Below are 13,610 nucleotides of genomic sequence, written 5' to 3'. Positions count from 1 at the left end.
CTATCTTCACTCCCTTCATATTCTTAGTTCTCTGGAGAAACATCTTTATCCTGTTCACACTGTACCCTCTTGACCCCTTACTGGATTTAGCCCTGGAGTCAGAGGATTCATCGTCAGCAGCAGAGTCCTCCATACTGGACTTAACCTCTGATGCTCTTCTTCCTGCGTTCCCTTTGCCCGCCGTTCCTTTCTTTGCTATTTGCAGAGGTCACAAAAATATGAGAGCGAGAGAGAGAGAGAACTATTGCATGTCTGTTATATTGAAATTTGCATATTTCTTTACCTTTACCTTACATTTCCTCTTACCCCAGGAATCAGGAATGGAGTTTAAATATATGCTAATACTCTCCAGCAAAACGTGATTGCCATGTAAATGACTACTGCATAATGTTATTTTAAAGGCCAAAGTAAAAGAAGAAGTGATTAGCAAGCGTAGGTCCCTGGTGCATGGGTATCTGGCTCAGGGTAGGAAATTTAAAACAAATTTCGGGGGCAATTTTTGCCCCCCACTGACTGAAATCCAGGGGCATTTATAAAAAAATGTTGAAACTTGTGAAATAACATTTAACCTTTGTTCAAAATAATAAATATACTTATTTAGGCTTACAGTATATGAGCAACTGTCATCAAATGACAATAAGAAGACTATTAGGCAGTAGTCTAAAGATTCAAAGTGTTTTCTTAGATTTTTTTTAACACAGAAATCAGACAATCATATTAAATGTTATTCTTATTTCTTTGTGGTTATTTATTGTTATAAAATTTTTTATACAACTATTAACAATTGTACATGTTTGATATATTATAACATACATAACTATTTTTAAAAAAGTAATAAAAGGGCTATACATAGATTAATTAAATTTTTCAGAAAATGAAAACAAATATTAAATTATATGTACAGTGTAGGCAAATAATAAATATGTACATATACATATGAGTGGCTTATTTGTAAAAGAGCACCAGTTCATTATCGTCATCTGTGTCACTGTCAGCCATTGGAGAAGTCTGACCTGCTGCCTTGCTCAGAGGGTTTTATGTGAGGCCGCCTGGCTTTCTTCTCACAGCAGATTCTACACATGCTGCATCTTCTTCTTCTGGTCCCTCCAGTGAGATCATCATGAGGTGTTCCACTGTGTTGAGATCGAACAAACAAAAACAACAATAGTATGTTACATGTGATAAGGGACTTAATCTAAACATGTAACCCCCAGTCAACTGCAGTCTCAACTAATCGCAACATCGAGGCGAAAATCCAAAACATGATATGCAACTGGTCAGGGGCTACGATGTTTTTGACAAGTTCATTAAATTATCATAATTATTAGAGGAAATTATGGGGGCATTTTTTGCCCCTCTCCTAGTGATATCAGGGGCAAAATGATATTTCTTAGGGGCATTTTTGCCCCTTGCCCTCGTGTATTTTCCGACGCTGATCTGGCTACATGTAGGATCTAGAATATAATTACTGCTTTTGCTAGCAGCCATTCGCCGCAAGCGTTCTTTGATTTAATGCAACGTGATTGGCTACTTCCCACTACTGCTACTGCTACGTGCTGCAGCTACACACAGCCGGCCCTGAACAAGAACACACGTAACCATTTCTTCAGGTATGTTCTATTTAAGCTGGCGGACCTCATGATTTATGATCGTTTGTTGGTTTTCCACTGAAAAGGATGCTCACTAATTAAAAAGGTGCGTGTCCCATCTGTGACGAAATAAGAACATTTAGGAGTTTTAACCATTTCTTGACGATTACCAGGATTGCAAGTATTTTAGCCATGATAATTGTGGCATAAAATGTTCATATTGTCAGAAAACTACATTCTACATTCCTCGACATAGCTGAGCAATGCTTGGTTGTTTTGTTCTTCTTCTGCTCCTGTCCCTGACCTCAGAGCAGTGCAGCGGAGCTCTTTCAGCTCTTCGCTTTCTTTGTAAAAGTTCTGAAAGTTGCCCTAGTGCAAACAGCTCTGAGCTGCCTGGTTTGTCTTTGTTATTTGCTCTCTTTGAAACGATGACTTTCCTGTCTCTGCTAGTTGCAAGACAATGTGTGGTCGTGGTTATGTAGTGTAATAAGGTAATGCAATGGACCCTGCACTAGTGCTTTGTGTAGTACGGTGTCATTGCGTCAGCACGCTCAATACGACTCGGCAGCAATTAGTACCGTCTGGCTGTACTGTATGAGCACAGGGAGAGGCGGACGAGAGAGAGAGAGAGAGAGAGATGTCCGTCTTTGCCTTTGATGGACCTGCCTCCACCATCTGAATCGTTTCATGCCCGCGTTGCCTAGTTACAGCGAGCAGAGGATGCAGGGACAGGACAGGAGGGAGAAATGGTGGGTTTCTGACTCTCAGCTGGGTGCAGAGTAAATGAGTCCTCTCCCTGTGGACTCTCCAACCCCTAACTGGTGTGTGTGTTGTGAAACAATTAGAGCTGTAACATTAACTCAGTTAACGGATTTGGCGATCGACAGACAATTAAATGCCAACTATTTTGATAACTAGCTTATCGGTTTATTCGATTCTAAGCCAAAATGATGAACATTTGTTGTGTCCAGGTTCTCAAACATGAGGATTTGATACTCGTCTTTGTCAAACATGACGGTAAACCCAATATCTTTGAATTTGGTATCGTTGGTCAGACAAAACAGGATATTGGAAGATGTCACTTAAGACTTTTCTTTATAGGCAAAAGGATGAATCAACTAAATAATCAGCAGATTAATGGAAAAAAAAGATTTATAGATGTAGCCCTGATACCAGCTCTCATCAGATGAACAGCAGATGCAAGAGAAAAGTCAGACTTCATCAGAGCGACGTGTGACTTGCACCTTCATGATCATGCACCTTTGGGGTAATGTTCCAAGTAAAGGACTTGTTAATTAAACAGCATTTCATCACCAAGTTTGCTGTCTGTGGCTCCGTTTCCATTTGTGTCTTCGCCCGCCGTGCTCGGCTCTACTCACGCTAACACGCCGTGTCTATTTCTGCATTTCTGCTGAAGAAAGCACAAAGGGCTTTTTTCTTTTTTTTTCTTCTTCTTCTTTTCTGGAAAACACCAGACTCTGGATGCTCGGAACACCAAAAGTACAGGCGTACCTGACCTGCGAGTGGAGGCCGATTTGAGAGGAGAGAAAACAGCAGAGTCCACGTTTAAGTTTCTTATAGTCTGTTGATGGGAGCGTAATAGCGGATGCTGCAATGCCATTACGTTGAACTAGACGGTTAGACTTAAGTGCCTGGAAAACAAATATATGAGCTACTGCTGGCCTCACTTAATGAAATGTCGATAACAATTTGTGAACGTCGTCAATAATGTCCTTGCAACATCTTCTTTAGCCCCCCACCCCCCTTCTTCAACATAGCGTTCCAGCATGTTTTATTGACAGAGGTTTCCAACTAAAAACAAATCTTTGTATATGTTCTGTTTACAGAATTTCAATGTTTTTTTAATTTATTCTTTCTATGGGAAAGCCTGTCCTCACCCGTACTCCTCTTCCCTGCCCTGAGCTGTTTCACTCTCCCATCACCTAATTACAGCCATCCGTCAAGTGTAAAAGTAATCAATGGTGGAGCTCCACATCAGTATACATAGCCAGGTGCGCTGCCAGGGAAAGTCGCCGTGACAAGTCCCTGTGATGGATTGTCGGACTTTTGTGCTGGTTGGATGCTTTAATGTGGTGCTCTGGACTTTATTGTATCTCCTTACAAGGTCCTGTGAGTCGGGGATGTCCCCCCCTGTCAGAGTAGGACATGGCTGTGTAGGAGTGTGTCTGGCTTACATAGTACTTTGACCTTAAATGGACATATAGTATATGTGGGCTTGTATATATGGGACAGTGGGAGAGGGCACAGATATTCTTTTATTATTATTTGTAATATAATGATGAATAATGTATGACTTTTCCTGTAGCATGGACATTTTCCACTCAGTTTTCCTTCACATTTCTGTGAGAATGTGGAAATACAGAGAAACAAAAACAAAGCCTTTAATTTCTGTTTCATGTGATTCTGTGATTGAATTCTGCTGAAGTCATCAGAAAGGGAATATGTTTTCTGTGTAGTTGAAGTGAAATTTCCCCGAATCATTCCCCCTCCATCCTCTTGTCCCTGTTGGCTTTTCCTTGATAAACGCTTGGTTCTTTCCCACCCGATGAGTCAGCAACGCTGCAATGGGATTGGTGGATGTTGTCGATCAATAATTCGAAACTCAGGGGGGGTTCAAGCAGTTGGGGAGAGCTGGGATGCTGCTGTGTGTGCGTGTGTGTGTGTGTGTGTGTGTGTGTGTGTGTGTGTGTGTGTGTGTGTGTGTGTGTGTGTGTGTGTGTGTGTGTGTGTGTGTGTGTGTGTGTGTGTGTGTGTGTTTGTGTGTGTGTGTGTGTGTGTGTGTGTACAGTTGTGTGTGTGTGTGATAGCTAAAAGGAGGGTGAGTCATTAAGCATTAATCTTTCTCACTTGGTATCTTACTTAATTCGTCTCCAGCGACCTCTAACCCTGCCTCTCTTTTGAGTTGTTGAAACTGGAATTTTGTCCGTTCAGAGTTCAGCAAATGACTCTAGCGAATGATGTGTGCAGTGGCAGGGATAGAGGTGGTACTTGATTTATCTTTTCATCCAGAAACAATTTCTGTGACTATAACCTCTGGAATGTGAGCAGATTTGATATTGCTATTAAGTGGTTTTGCTACATAAAGAAATCTTATCAGTGCGGCTTCAATTCTGGCTCTTATCGCGCACACGGTTCAAATGACCCAGCGGCTGTATCGTTAAGTGGTACATCGGTGAATGCCGTAACACAGATAGCAAACTTTCCCAGAGGTGCCAACAGCTTTGTTATCCGGAGGTGAGAACCACTTTAAAAAGGGCCAAAACTCATTGGTGCACGGCAGTTGGTGCTCTTGAAATGCCAACACCACACAAACAGCAGTATTTTAGGATAACTTCAATAATCAGGCAACATTGCTGTGTACTGCAGACAACCCTTAAAACGTACCTTTTTTTAAATTATTTATATAGATATGAATGAAGGTTTAACTCATGGAAAATTGGCGTCAGGTGATCCTTTACATGGAAGACATATCACTGAGTTTGTTGGACCCAATACAAGTATTAGTATTGATTAATTATTTATTCATTTGATAAACGATCCTCCTATGGGGGAAACAAAAATCCATTTGACGCTCCCAAAGATCGATCCAAGGACCGAGTGGAGGCGTCGGTGACAAACTCTCGATGCTTTTTGGTGCGCGGTCGGCCATTGAAATCAATAGGTGTGCTTCGGAAAGGCGCCCGCCAGATGCTTTCAGTGTGTTGGCGCCACACAGGGTCAAGTTCTGCTCTCGGCCTCACGGTCCCAGCCTGTACCTGACTCGGTAACAATGCCCGCTGAGCATGCTCAGTTAACACCCGTGCTTCCTGTCCTCTTGATGCGTTACTGACCTTCTTTCTCACATTACAAGACACACACACACCAGTAGTGTTATCAGGGCCAACTCCCAGTGTCATAAGTACTGGATGAAAACGGTGTGCTTTGCTGCTCTAGAAGCTGTTTTACACCAGAAGAGGGGTGAGATCCAAGGTGTGACAGAGACAGAAAGCGATACAGTTATCAAACGGAGAAGAGCTTCAATTGTTTAACGGTACATCTGCACAATAACGACAACTGTGGCCCTCGCTTTTGATATACGTTGTTATTGTTATGCTGCTTTTCGAAGGACAGCTTGACTTTACTTTCCTTAGATTACAATGACACAAGAAAACTCATTCAGTAAAAGAAGCTACATCTTCTCAAACACCCCATTACAAGATGTGCGGCGCGCTGCTTATCTTGACCGTGTGGGCGTATTGTTTGATAGCAGGCTGCTGACAGCCGGGCTGGGCCATCTGGATCCCCTCAGGCTGGCACCTTAGCAAAGCAGCTGAAAAAAACAGCAAAGGGCCTTCATGCCTGGGCTGATGTTGCGACCCGAAGACACCCTCATGACAGGCAGACAGAGGGCCAACAGCTCACCACAATATTACACATAATCCTGTTCACAATGTAACCAACGGCGGTATAAAGAGGCATCGGTTTCCTCTCGTCCTTGTAGGTGGGTGTGGCTGGTTGAGGTGCACGTCGCAGGGCTTGCTTGGTTCAAAATGAGGCACCGGTGGCAACTGTGATCTACCCAACCTGGATTGGACAGATTTCTGAGACGCAAGTGTGGCTGCTACATATAATGCTACAGAGGCGGACAAATTAATTCAACCAACTCAATCTTCATTTTCTCCTGGAGCAGAGACTGATCAATGATTTAGTCGAAAGCTCGTAAGCAGTTGACAGTTGAGCTAGCTAGTCTTGACCAAAGAATGTAAATAGTTGTTTATTACTGGTAGTGTTGTGCAACAATTTGAGCAATATTGCCTACATGTCATAAAAACATAATTACTTTTAAAGTTGCACTGATATAATTGCACTATCATGCACTATGTGTGGAAAATTATCAAATATATTAATGAAAGTAAACCCTTTTATTATGAATGGGCAGTATGGACAAAGCATTACATGTTACAGGTTATTTTATTTGTGAAATTGTAATAAAAGTGTTAGGAAAAATCAACCAAGACCCTGTTTATTGATAAAATGATTAGATGGTGTTTTTGGTTAATCTGTCAAAATGCATACCTAAAAAAAATCGAAGTACGTCTTCACATCGATGCAAAAAAAATACCTAAAAGTTGATTTGCAAACATGCCGACCACAGGCGACAGCGGAAGTTATACCTCGCGCGCGACTGCGCAAGCTCAAGTGTGTTTCTGCACTCCAGTCTGAAGTTTGAAGAAGATAAAAACAAAAGGTGATGCTGTTTTGAAGAGAGGTTGTGCAATGGGATCCACCGAAACCCACGTTGAATAATTTGCCTTTTAAAAAGGTCGACAAAGACAGCCTAGCTAACAACACTGTGGAGCATTATTCCTCACTACCAACTGGAATGGAGAGCTATGGGAAGAGGGGCTACTTTAGTGGCTGTCTTCTTTCGGCTTCGGCTTCCATCTTTACTTCGGCGTGGTTGTGTGTTTTCTGCATAAAAAGTGCTACCACATTTGGCTTAAATCCACACACTGACACATTCCCTCTACTCTTTGTTCAGAACAATGTGCAACCGTCACCCCCTACTTAATTCTCCCCCCCCCCCCCCCCCCGCTTCCTGAAACGCAGGAAGTTGGGTGCTTTCGTCTCCCCCAGGTTGGAGAAAACTGGTCAGGGTGGAACCACACCAAAGGTCACTGACACAGCGACAGCCATTTAGAAGGACACTCCCCGTCTCTCCCCCACAGGCAGCTTCCTGTGTTCAAAATGTGACATTCCCACTAGATAAAAACAAAACGGCTTTAGGCTCTAAATTATTTATGTGAAAGTATAAACGTTCTCGCAAAACAAAAAATCTGTGCTCAAGTTATTTGTAACGGATTAACATTGGAGTGTGCACGCTGCGAAGGTGCATCCTTAATCCACCTTCAGTTCTCCTTCATTGCTCTTTGCTTCTTCCCATACACCCATCTTTAATTCAGCACCGTGTGTCACTTCCTCCTTCATCGTGCGTGCATGTGCATGCGCGTGCATGCGCGTGCATGCGTCTCTCCTTTGAGGCTCCTCAAGTGGTTCTCGAACACAAAAAGGAAATTAGTTCAAAGTAGTTTGGACACAATGGCGTTTGGTTGCATGTGTAACCTGCGGTGTACCAAGAGAGGCTGTGATCTGAGGTATGCTCTGTGGTGGCTTTTAATGCTAGATCCAAACTACAGTTTTTACATCCACCGTGTTCATTTTCCACAAGGTTTGATACTGACAATCTTCCCCTCTCATCCCTCTCTATTTTCCCTTTCCATATACCCATCTCGACTCTTCCCCTCTCATCTCTCTATTACCTTTTATCATCACTCCAATCAGTTCATTTTCAGGCCCTTTTTTCGCCCTCATTACTAGCTTGTCACTCTTCTTCCGTCCCGCCGCTTCTCTTGGCATCTGTTTTCTCTTTCTCTCTATTGGTCTGTCTGGGTGTTGGTCCCTTCCTCCTGACACTTCCTGTCTCACTGACATCATCCAAGAAACCAGGAAGCCGCTGATGGGGTCACCGACCCACATCGTGTGTGTGCGTGTGTGTGTGTGTGTGTGTGTGTGTGTGTGTGTGTGTGTGTGTGAGAGAGTCGTTTAGTTCAGTTTCCTCGCTTATGTTGTGACTTACAGAGTTAGTATTACAGTCTTAGGTAATGATTAACCTAGACCGGTATATGATGATGATGATCACAACCTTATGTCAACAGCAGGATATTAAATCCCTTCACCATAAAAAATTCAAGCAACTGTGGAGATCTAGTACCAATCAGCTGTTCAAACAACCAGGGTTCTCCGTTTCACTCGCCACAAATCTATTGTTTATAATTGAACAATAAACACATGTTAATTGAGGAAAAGAACTCAAACAAAAAATGTATATGTATCCATGTATACATATATTCAATGGTTTTCCATAGCAGCCTTCTGCCAGGCAGCAGTGTCTGTAGCTGCAAGAATGTCTATAAACAAATAAAACATGAGGACATTGTGCATCTTTCACTATGTTATTTGACATTTTAGAGGCTAAACGATTGATCATATAATGAATAATGAAACACATTCGAGCAGCACTAAAACACCCATTGACTTTGGTAAACACCAGAGAGCCAGAGGCAGTCACACTCTGCAGCCGTCAGATGTTTAACATGTGACAAGACATCTAACGCCTTCTGATCAAACTAATGGAACGCTTTACTAATCATGAATTAGTCTATGCCGTTTATTCACTTATAATCTGGAAATGTATCTCCCACTTTTCAAATAAAGAATGTTCAATTCAATTCAATTCAGTTTATTTTGTATAGCCCAATATCACAAATTACAAATTATCCTCAGAGGGCTTTACAATCTGTATACATACGACATCCCTGTCCCAGGACCTCACATCGAATCAGGAAAAACTCCCCAAAAATAACCTTTCACAGGGAAATGTGAAATACAATGTATGTTTAAATTAATAATAAATGCAATTGAATACAGAATTTCAGTCTAAAATGTGGTTGTCCTATTTTATTTGCACGTTCTTTCACGTTTAACTCCGTTATTTGGACATCGGTCCAAGGATATATTTCTCTTCCACTTGCTCTCGTATGTCAGAAAAGACTCTGAGGACCGATGTGGTACAGACCTGCTGACACACTCCGAGATCTTACTCTCGTGATTCATTGCGCCTTCTATTGACAGCTCCTGTCTGGTCTGGTGGCTGTTCCTCGGTGGTACGTGTTGTGTCCAGACACCGATCTAAAGCGAATCCATACCTTTCTGGTGTGCTTTAGCACATCGATTTACAAACCGCCGTTCAAACGGTAAACTGTCGGCCATCAGATTGTTTTTCCATTCAGTTTGGGCCGTTCCAAAAGAGGTGGTTAACCCCTGAAGCCCATCCCACACATCTAACCTCCAAACTGGATTCTCTTTTTTTCCTTTTGGTAAACACACCACGGCCCCATGTTCATGGCTTGCAATTCCTAGCATACTGATGATCCTGTTGAATATAGTTTTGTCAGAAGAAATCTTAAGAACGCTCAGTTACTAACCAAACACTATGCAGACTCAAAGGGAAATTAGTTTTGTGCCATACGTTTATCTTTTTAATGATAGACAAATCACTTTGGAATCAAACTCTTTAAATCAAATGTGAATGCTTTGAATATGAATGTTTTGTTTCCCCCTTTTTTCTTTAGATCTGCCCATGGAGTACAATCCCTCAGATCATCCCCGGGCCAGCACCATCTTTCTCAGCAAGTCACAGACGGACGGTGAGCATTGTGAGCTTCTTTTGAAACGTCCACACTGAAGTGCAGGGCCGGAAACAAATGTGAAGGGACTGTTGGCGAGCGGCGCGTTGAAAACTTGCATGTTAAATCTCTTTACTTGTATCCGGCACACACAAGACCTTTTTTAAGAGGCCAGTGGAGTGTGAGGCAAGGGGAAGTTGTGTGATGTGCTGCTTTTTCTGACTCTTCAATGAGGGCAGGACCAATATAAAGGATTCTTTCTAGTCGTGTCATCCACAGAGTTGGAAAGAATGGCTTTTACTTTTGGTTGATTCAATTCTGATAGCTGTGTAGGACCACCGTGTGCGTCCACTACAAAATAAGTGAGCACATCATACAATCACACATTATACATGGATATAACTTCACACAGCTTTCAAGTGCAGATCATGGAGCCTACAGTAATATGGGCATCTCTAGAATGCATTAGACACACTCATTTCCATCAAAAGATCTTTGTTTTATGCCATTGCCTCGCCACTTTACATCACCTCTCTTCCCCTTAACTCCCTCAGGGCCCCTTTTGACCAGTCATGTTGGCTGTGTGTGTGTTATCAGTTGCCATTGATCTTCAAAAACCAAGTCATTCAAAGAGCAGTGTCGCCATCCACACGGCAGATTGCACATTTAAGTCAGAACGCAGCCTGCAAAGAATCATTTTTTTTTTAAAAACAATGGCCGCCCGCTTTGTGGCAAAGGAAGATGTTTGATTGATGCTGGGATTTCAGATGGGACGCCATACAAAAGTACCGTTGATCAACAGCCTTTTATCCAACATAACGGCTCCAGTGGAAATGTTTATAGCAGCTGCCTCAGCGTCGGATCTTCTGAGGCACACTGCGGGGTTTTCACCATCTCTCTCAGGCAGAGATAGACTGATCCTGTAGCAGCCTGGACCCCTCAGACTGACAGTAATGCACCGTAATCAAGTGAAATGCGATGAAGTTAGGCCATAATCTCTCTTCACTTTGACGATAAGAGGTCCAGGTTTGTCCCGTTTGCCTGCGCTACCACTGGTTTGTAGCCAGAAGGCTGGTATATATCGATCGGATCTTTCATCAGCCTCATCAAGCGCCCGTGTGAACGTCTGCCGGCCTGTTTTCACAACACGTTGTACATGAATGAATAAATACCAATGCAGAGACACAGAGACAACTTGGTCTTTGTGTTTTTTCAGTTGCCGTGCCCAACAAGAGAGGTAAGCATGTATGCGTCTGGTCTCTGTAGGCGTCTAGCACTATGCTCCCTGTGTGTTTTTGGGCTTCACTTTTCATGTGGTCTCAAGCTTTATTGGTTTTGTTGTACTTGGATCTGTATGGTTTTCTGTCAGACACGCCTCCACTTGTGTGTGTGTGTGTGTGTGTGTGTGTGTGTATGTTGGTCTGTAGGTCTGTAGAATGCACCAGTATGAATTGGGCTGAAAAGAGCACACCAACGGCGCTTAATGCATCTCTTCTACAGAGGATGTGTGAATGATTCCACCGGGAGTATGAATCTGAGATTTGACACCTTTTATTATTAAATGTGTCAGCGTTGATGTGTGGAGAGAAAAAAAACAAAAAGGGACATTTTAGAAATCAATACAGAAATCACAGCGGTCAGGATTGTTTGCCTCACTAAAACACGAAGCAGCGCACACAGTCACATCAGAGGAGAAAAACACAACACGTGTGTGTGTGTGTGTGTGTGTGTGTGTGTGTGTGTGTGCGTGTCAGAAAGGTGAGAGGCAGACAGTGCCGGAATGAGAAGCGCCAGACAGCTCGCTACATCACTGTGTGCATGATGCTCGCTCTCTGCCATCTCGTGTGTTCTCCTACATCGCACACGTATACACCTATAGACACACACAGATGTGCAAACGTACACGACTGCACCAGCGCCCGACACACATCTGTGCGAGCGTGCGTTGTTCCGTGCACTCAGCGAGGTAAGCTCTATGAAACTAACAAATCACCAAGGCCATTAAGCAGAATTAGCATCCGTCTGAGCAGAGAGAAAAATAAACAGACAATCTTCTTCTTTTCATATTTAAAATGCGGTTTGCTTAAACTGCCATGCTTTGTTTAATGTAGTGGTGCATAATTAGAAGGAAAAGTACCTACCTCCAATGTTTTCTTAAGATATAGTGATAGGGAACTTCTGAACCCTGGATAAATGCTGCTCCCTGTCTGTGAGGGTTGTGTACTGCACTCATACGCCGGTTCTCTCCTTTTCCCCTTTCAGTTCGAGAAAAACGCAAGAGCCTTTACATCAACCATGTAAGTAAGATGCAATACACTGTGTATGATACATTCATGTGTGGATATTATAATGGTGCAAATGGTGATTTTACTGTCTTGTATTTCTTGCAAGTTCACACACATTTCGGAGAACAAGGTAAAGTTCTCAAAAATGACCCTTTAAAATGATCCGACCCTTTTAATTACTGTGTGTGTGTGTGTGTGTGTGTGTGTCTGAAAGATGCACTTCCATGTCATTATTTAGATGTAGTAACAACAACGTCATCACGATATGGTGTAGTTCATTTTTGTCCATCACTCCTTTAGGCCCAAGTTCAGCAAATCTGTAATATTTCCGCGATGAATCAGTGTGTTTATCTTGAAAATAATTGTTTTGATTTTGAGCACACACAAAAACAGAATAATCCAATTGGCTTGAAAAAGCTCTGGTTTAGTATGTGCCAGGAGAAAATAAAAGTGCTCTCTGAAGATGCACTCCACCATGATGAATGGCCTTTCCTGCATGCAACCATGTGACACGCTGATAGATGACAGACAGAATTAGTGTGTGGGCTTACAGGTGCCCTACTTTGGCTGGTCCGAGTAGGACTGGAATAGAGATTGATGTAGGTGTCTCTTTGGTTTGTGTTTGTGTGTTTGTGTGTGAACTCCAGCATCATCCAGGCGCAGTGAGACGGAAGTACAGCTCATGCTCCACCATATTCCTTGACGACAGTACCGTCAGTCAGCCCAACCTCAAATACACCATCAAATGGTAACAAATGTTTTTGCCTAACAGGAAATAATTCACAATCTAATGTTTAATCTCTGTCTCTTATCATGCTTTAAGTTTAAAATTAATTGCTTTTTTTTTTTGCGTCTTTACAGCGTAGCCCTCGCAATATACTACCACATAAAAAACAGGTATGAACAGTGTTTTCCTTATAATCCTTTTATTAGTTCTTGCATTCATCTCTACTTTTCAAAATCATGCATCAAATATCAGCACCACTGGACAGCAGACCAAAATAAAACTTGACAGAAAACAAAAAGCCCCTCAAAGCTCAAGTTGAAATGGCAAACTCTTTCGATATCGGGACAGTCTGTCTGATGGCTGCCTCCTCCTGAGTGAGCGGGACATCCTCCTGGAATAAACTGTGGCCTTGTAGAGGGGGGAGGACAGAGACGTCCTTTTCCTTGTCTCCATAGCAATAACTGGGAGGAATCCCGTGACGCTCTGCGCTTTGAAGTGCGGATAAATGCCCCACAAGGGCTTATTGAACGGGCAATCTGACATCCCAGAGGATGAAATGACATCTGGATTTTATATTTATTACTATTTTTATTGCTCTCCCTTATCTGTTTGTCATTCCAGGGAAGTCAACGGAAGAATGCTGGTCGACATTTTCAATGAGAAACTGCACCCGCTCTCGGTAAGGCCTTAACTGAAGATTTCCATTATGTGTACACTGTAGAGCTGTCGGAGCTCATCAGCGAGACAAACCACACATGGAGCC

The 13,610-nt window shown here is 42.6% G+C and overlaps 1 protein-coding gene across 4 annotated transcripts in view; it reads left to right on the top strand.

Annotated features, from left to right (window-relative positions):
* ccny (cyclin Y) overlaps window positions 1-13,610 on the top strand; it is a 33,032-nt gene that overhangs the window by 8,759 nt on the left and 10,663 nt on the right. For 2 of the 4 annotated variants that reach the window (XM_034559678.1, XM_034559676.1), the window contains exons 2-7: window positions 9,782-9,856; window positions 11,052-11,072; window positions 12,098-12,132; window positions 12,768-12,868; window positions 12,982-13,017; window positions 13,469-13,526. In XM_034559678.1, the coding sequence (XP_034415569.1) occupies window positions 9,790-9,856; window positions 11,052-11,072; window positions 12,098-12,132; window positions 12,768-12,868; window positions 12,982-13,017; window positions 13,469-13,526 (318 nt within the window). In that variant the 5' untranslated portion in view covers window positions 9,782-9,789. The remainder of the gene's footprint in view (window positions 1-9,781; window positions 9,857-11,051; window positions 11,073-12,097; window positions 12,133-12,767; window positions 12,869-12,981; window positions 13,018-13,468; window positions 13,527-13,610) is intronic. The other 2 variants (XM_034559677.1, XM_034559679.1) reach the window with 1 other exon arrangement.

The sequence above is a fragment of the Cyclopterus lumpus genome, chromosome 20, assembly GCF_009769545.1.
Source record: "Cyclopterus lumpus isolate fCycLum1 chromosome 20, fCycLum1.pri, whole genome shotgun sequence".
In the NCBI taxonomy this organism is placed as follows: Eukaryota; Metazoa; Chordata; class Actinopteri; order Perciformes; family Cyclopteridae; genus Cyclopterus; species Cyclopterus lumpus.
The sequence above is the reverse complement of the archived record's forward strand: the minus strand, read 5'-3'. Positions and strand labels throughout refer to the sequence as shown.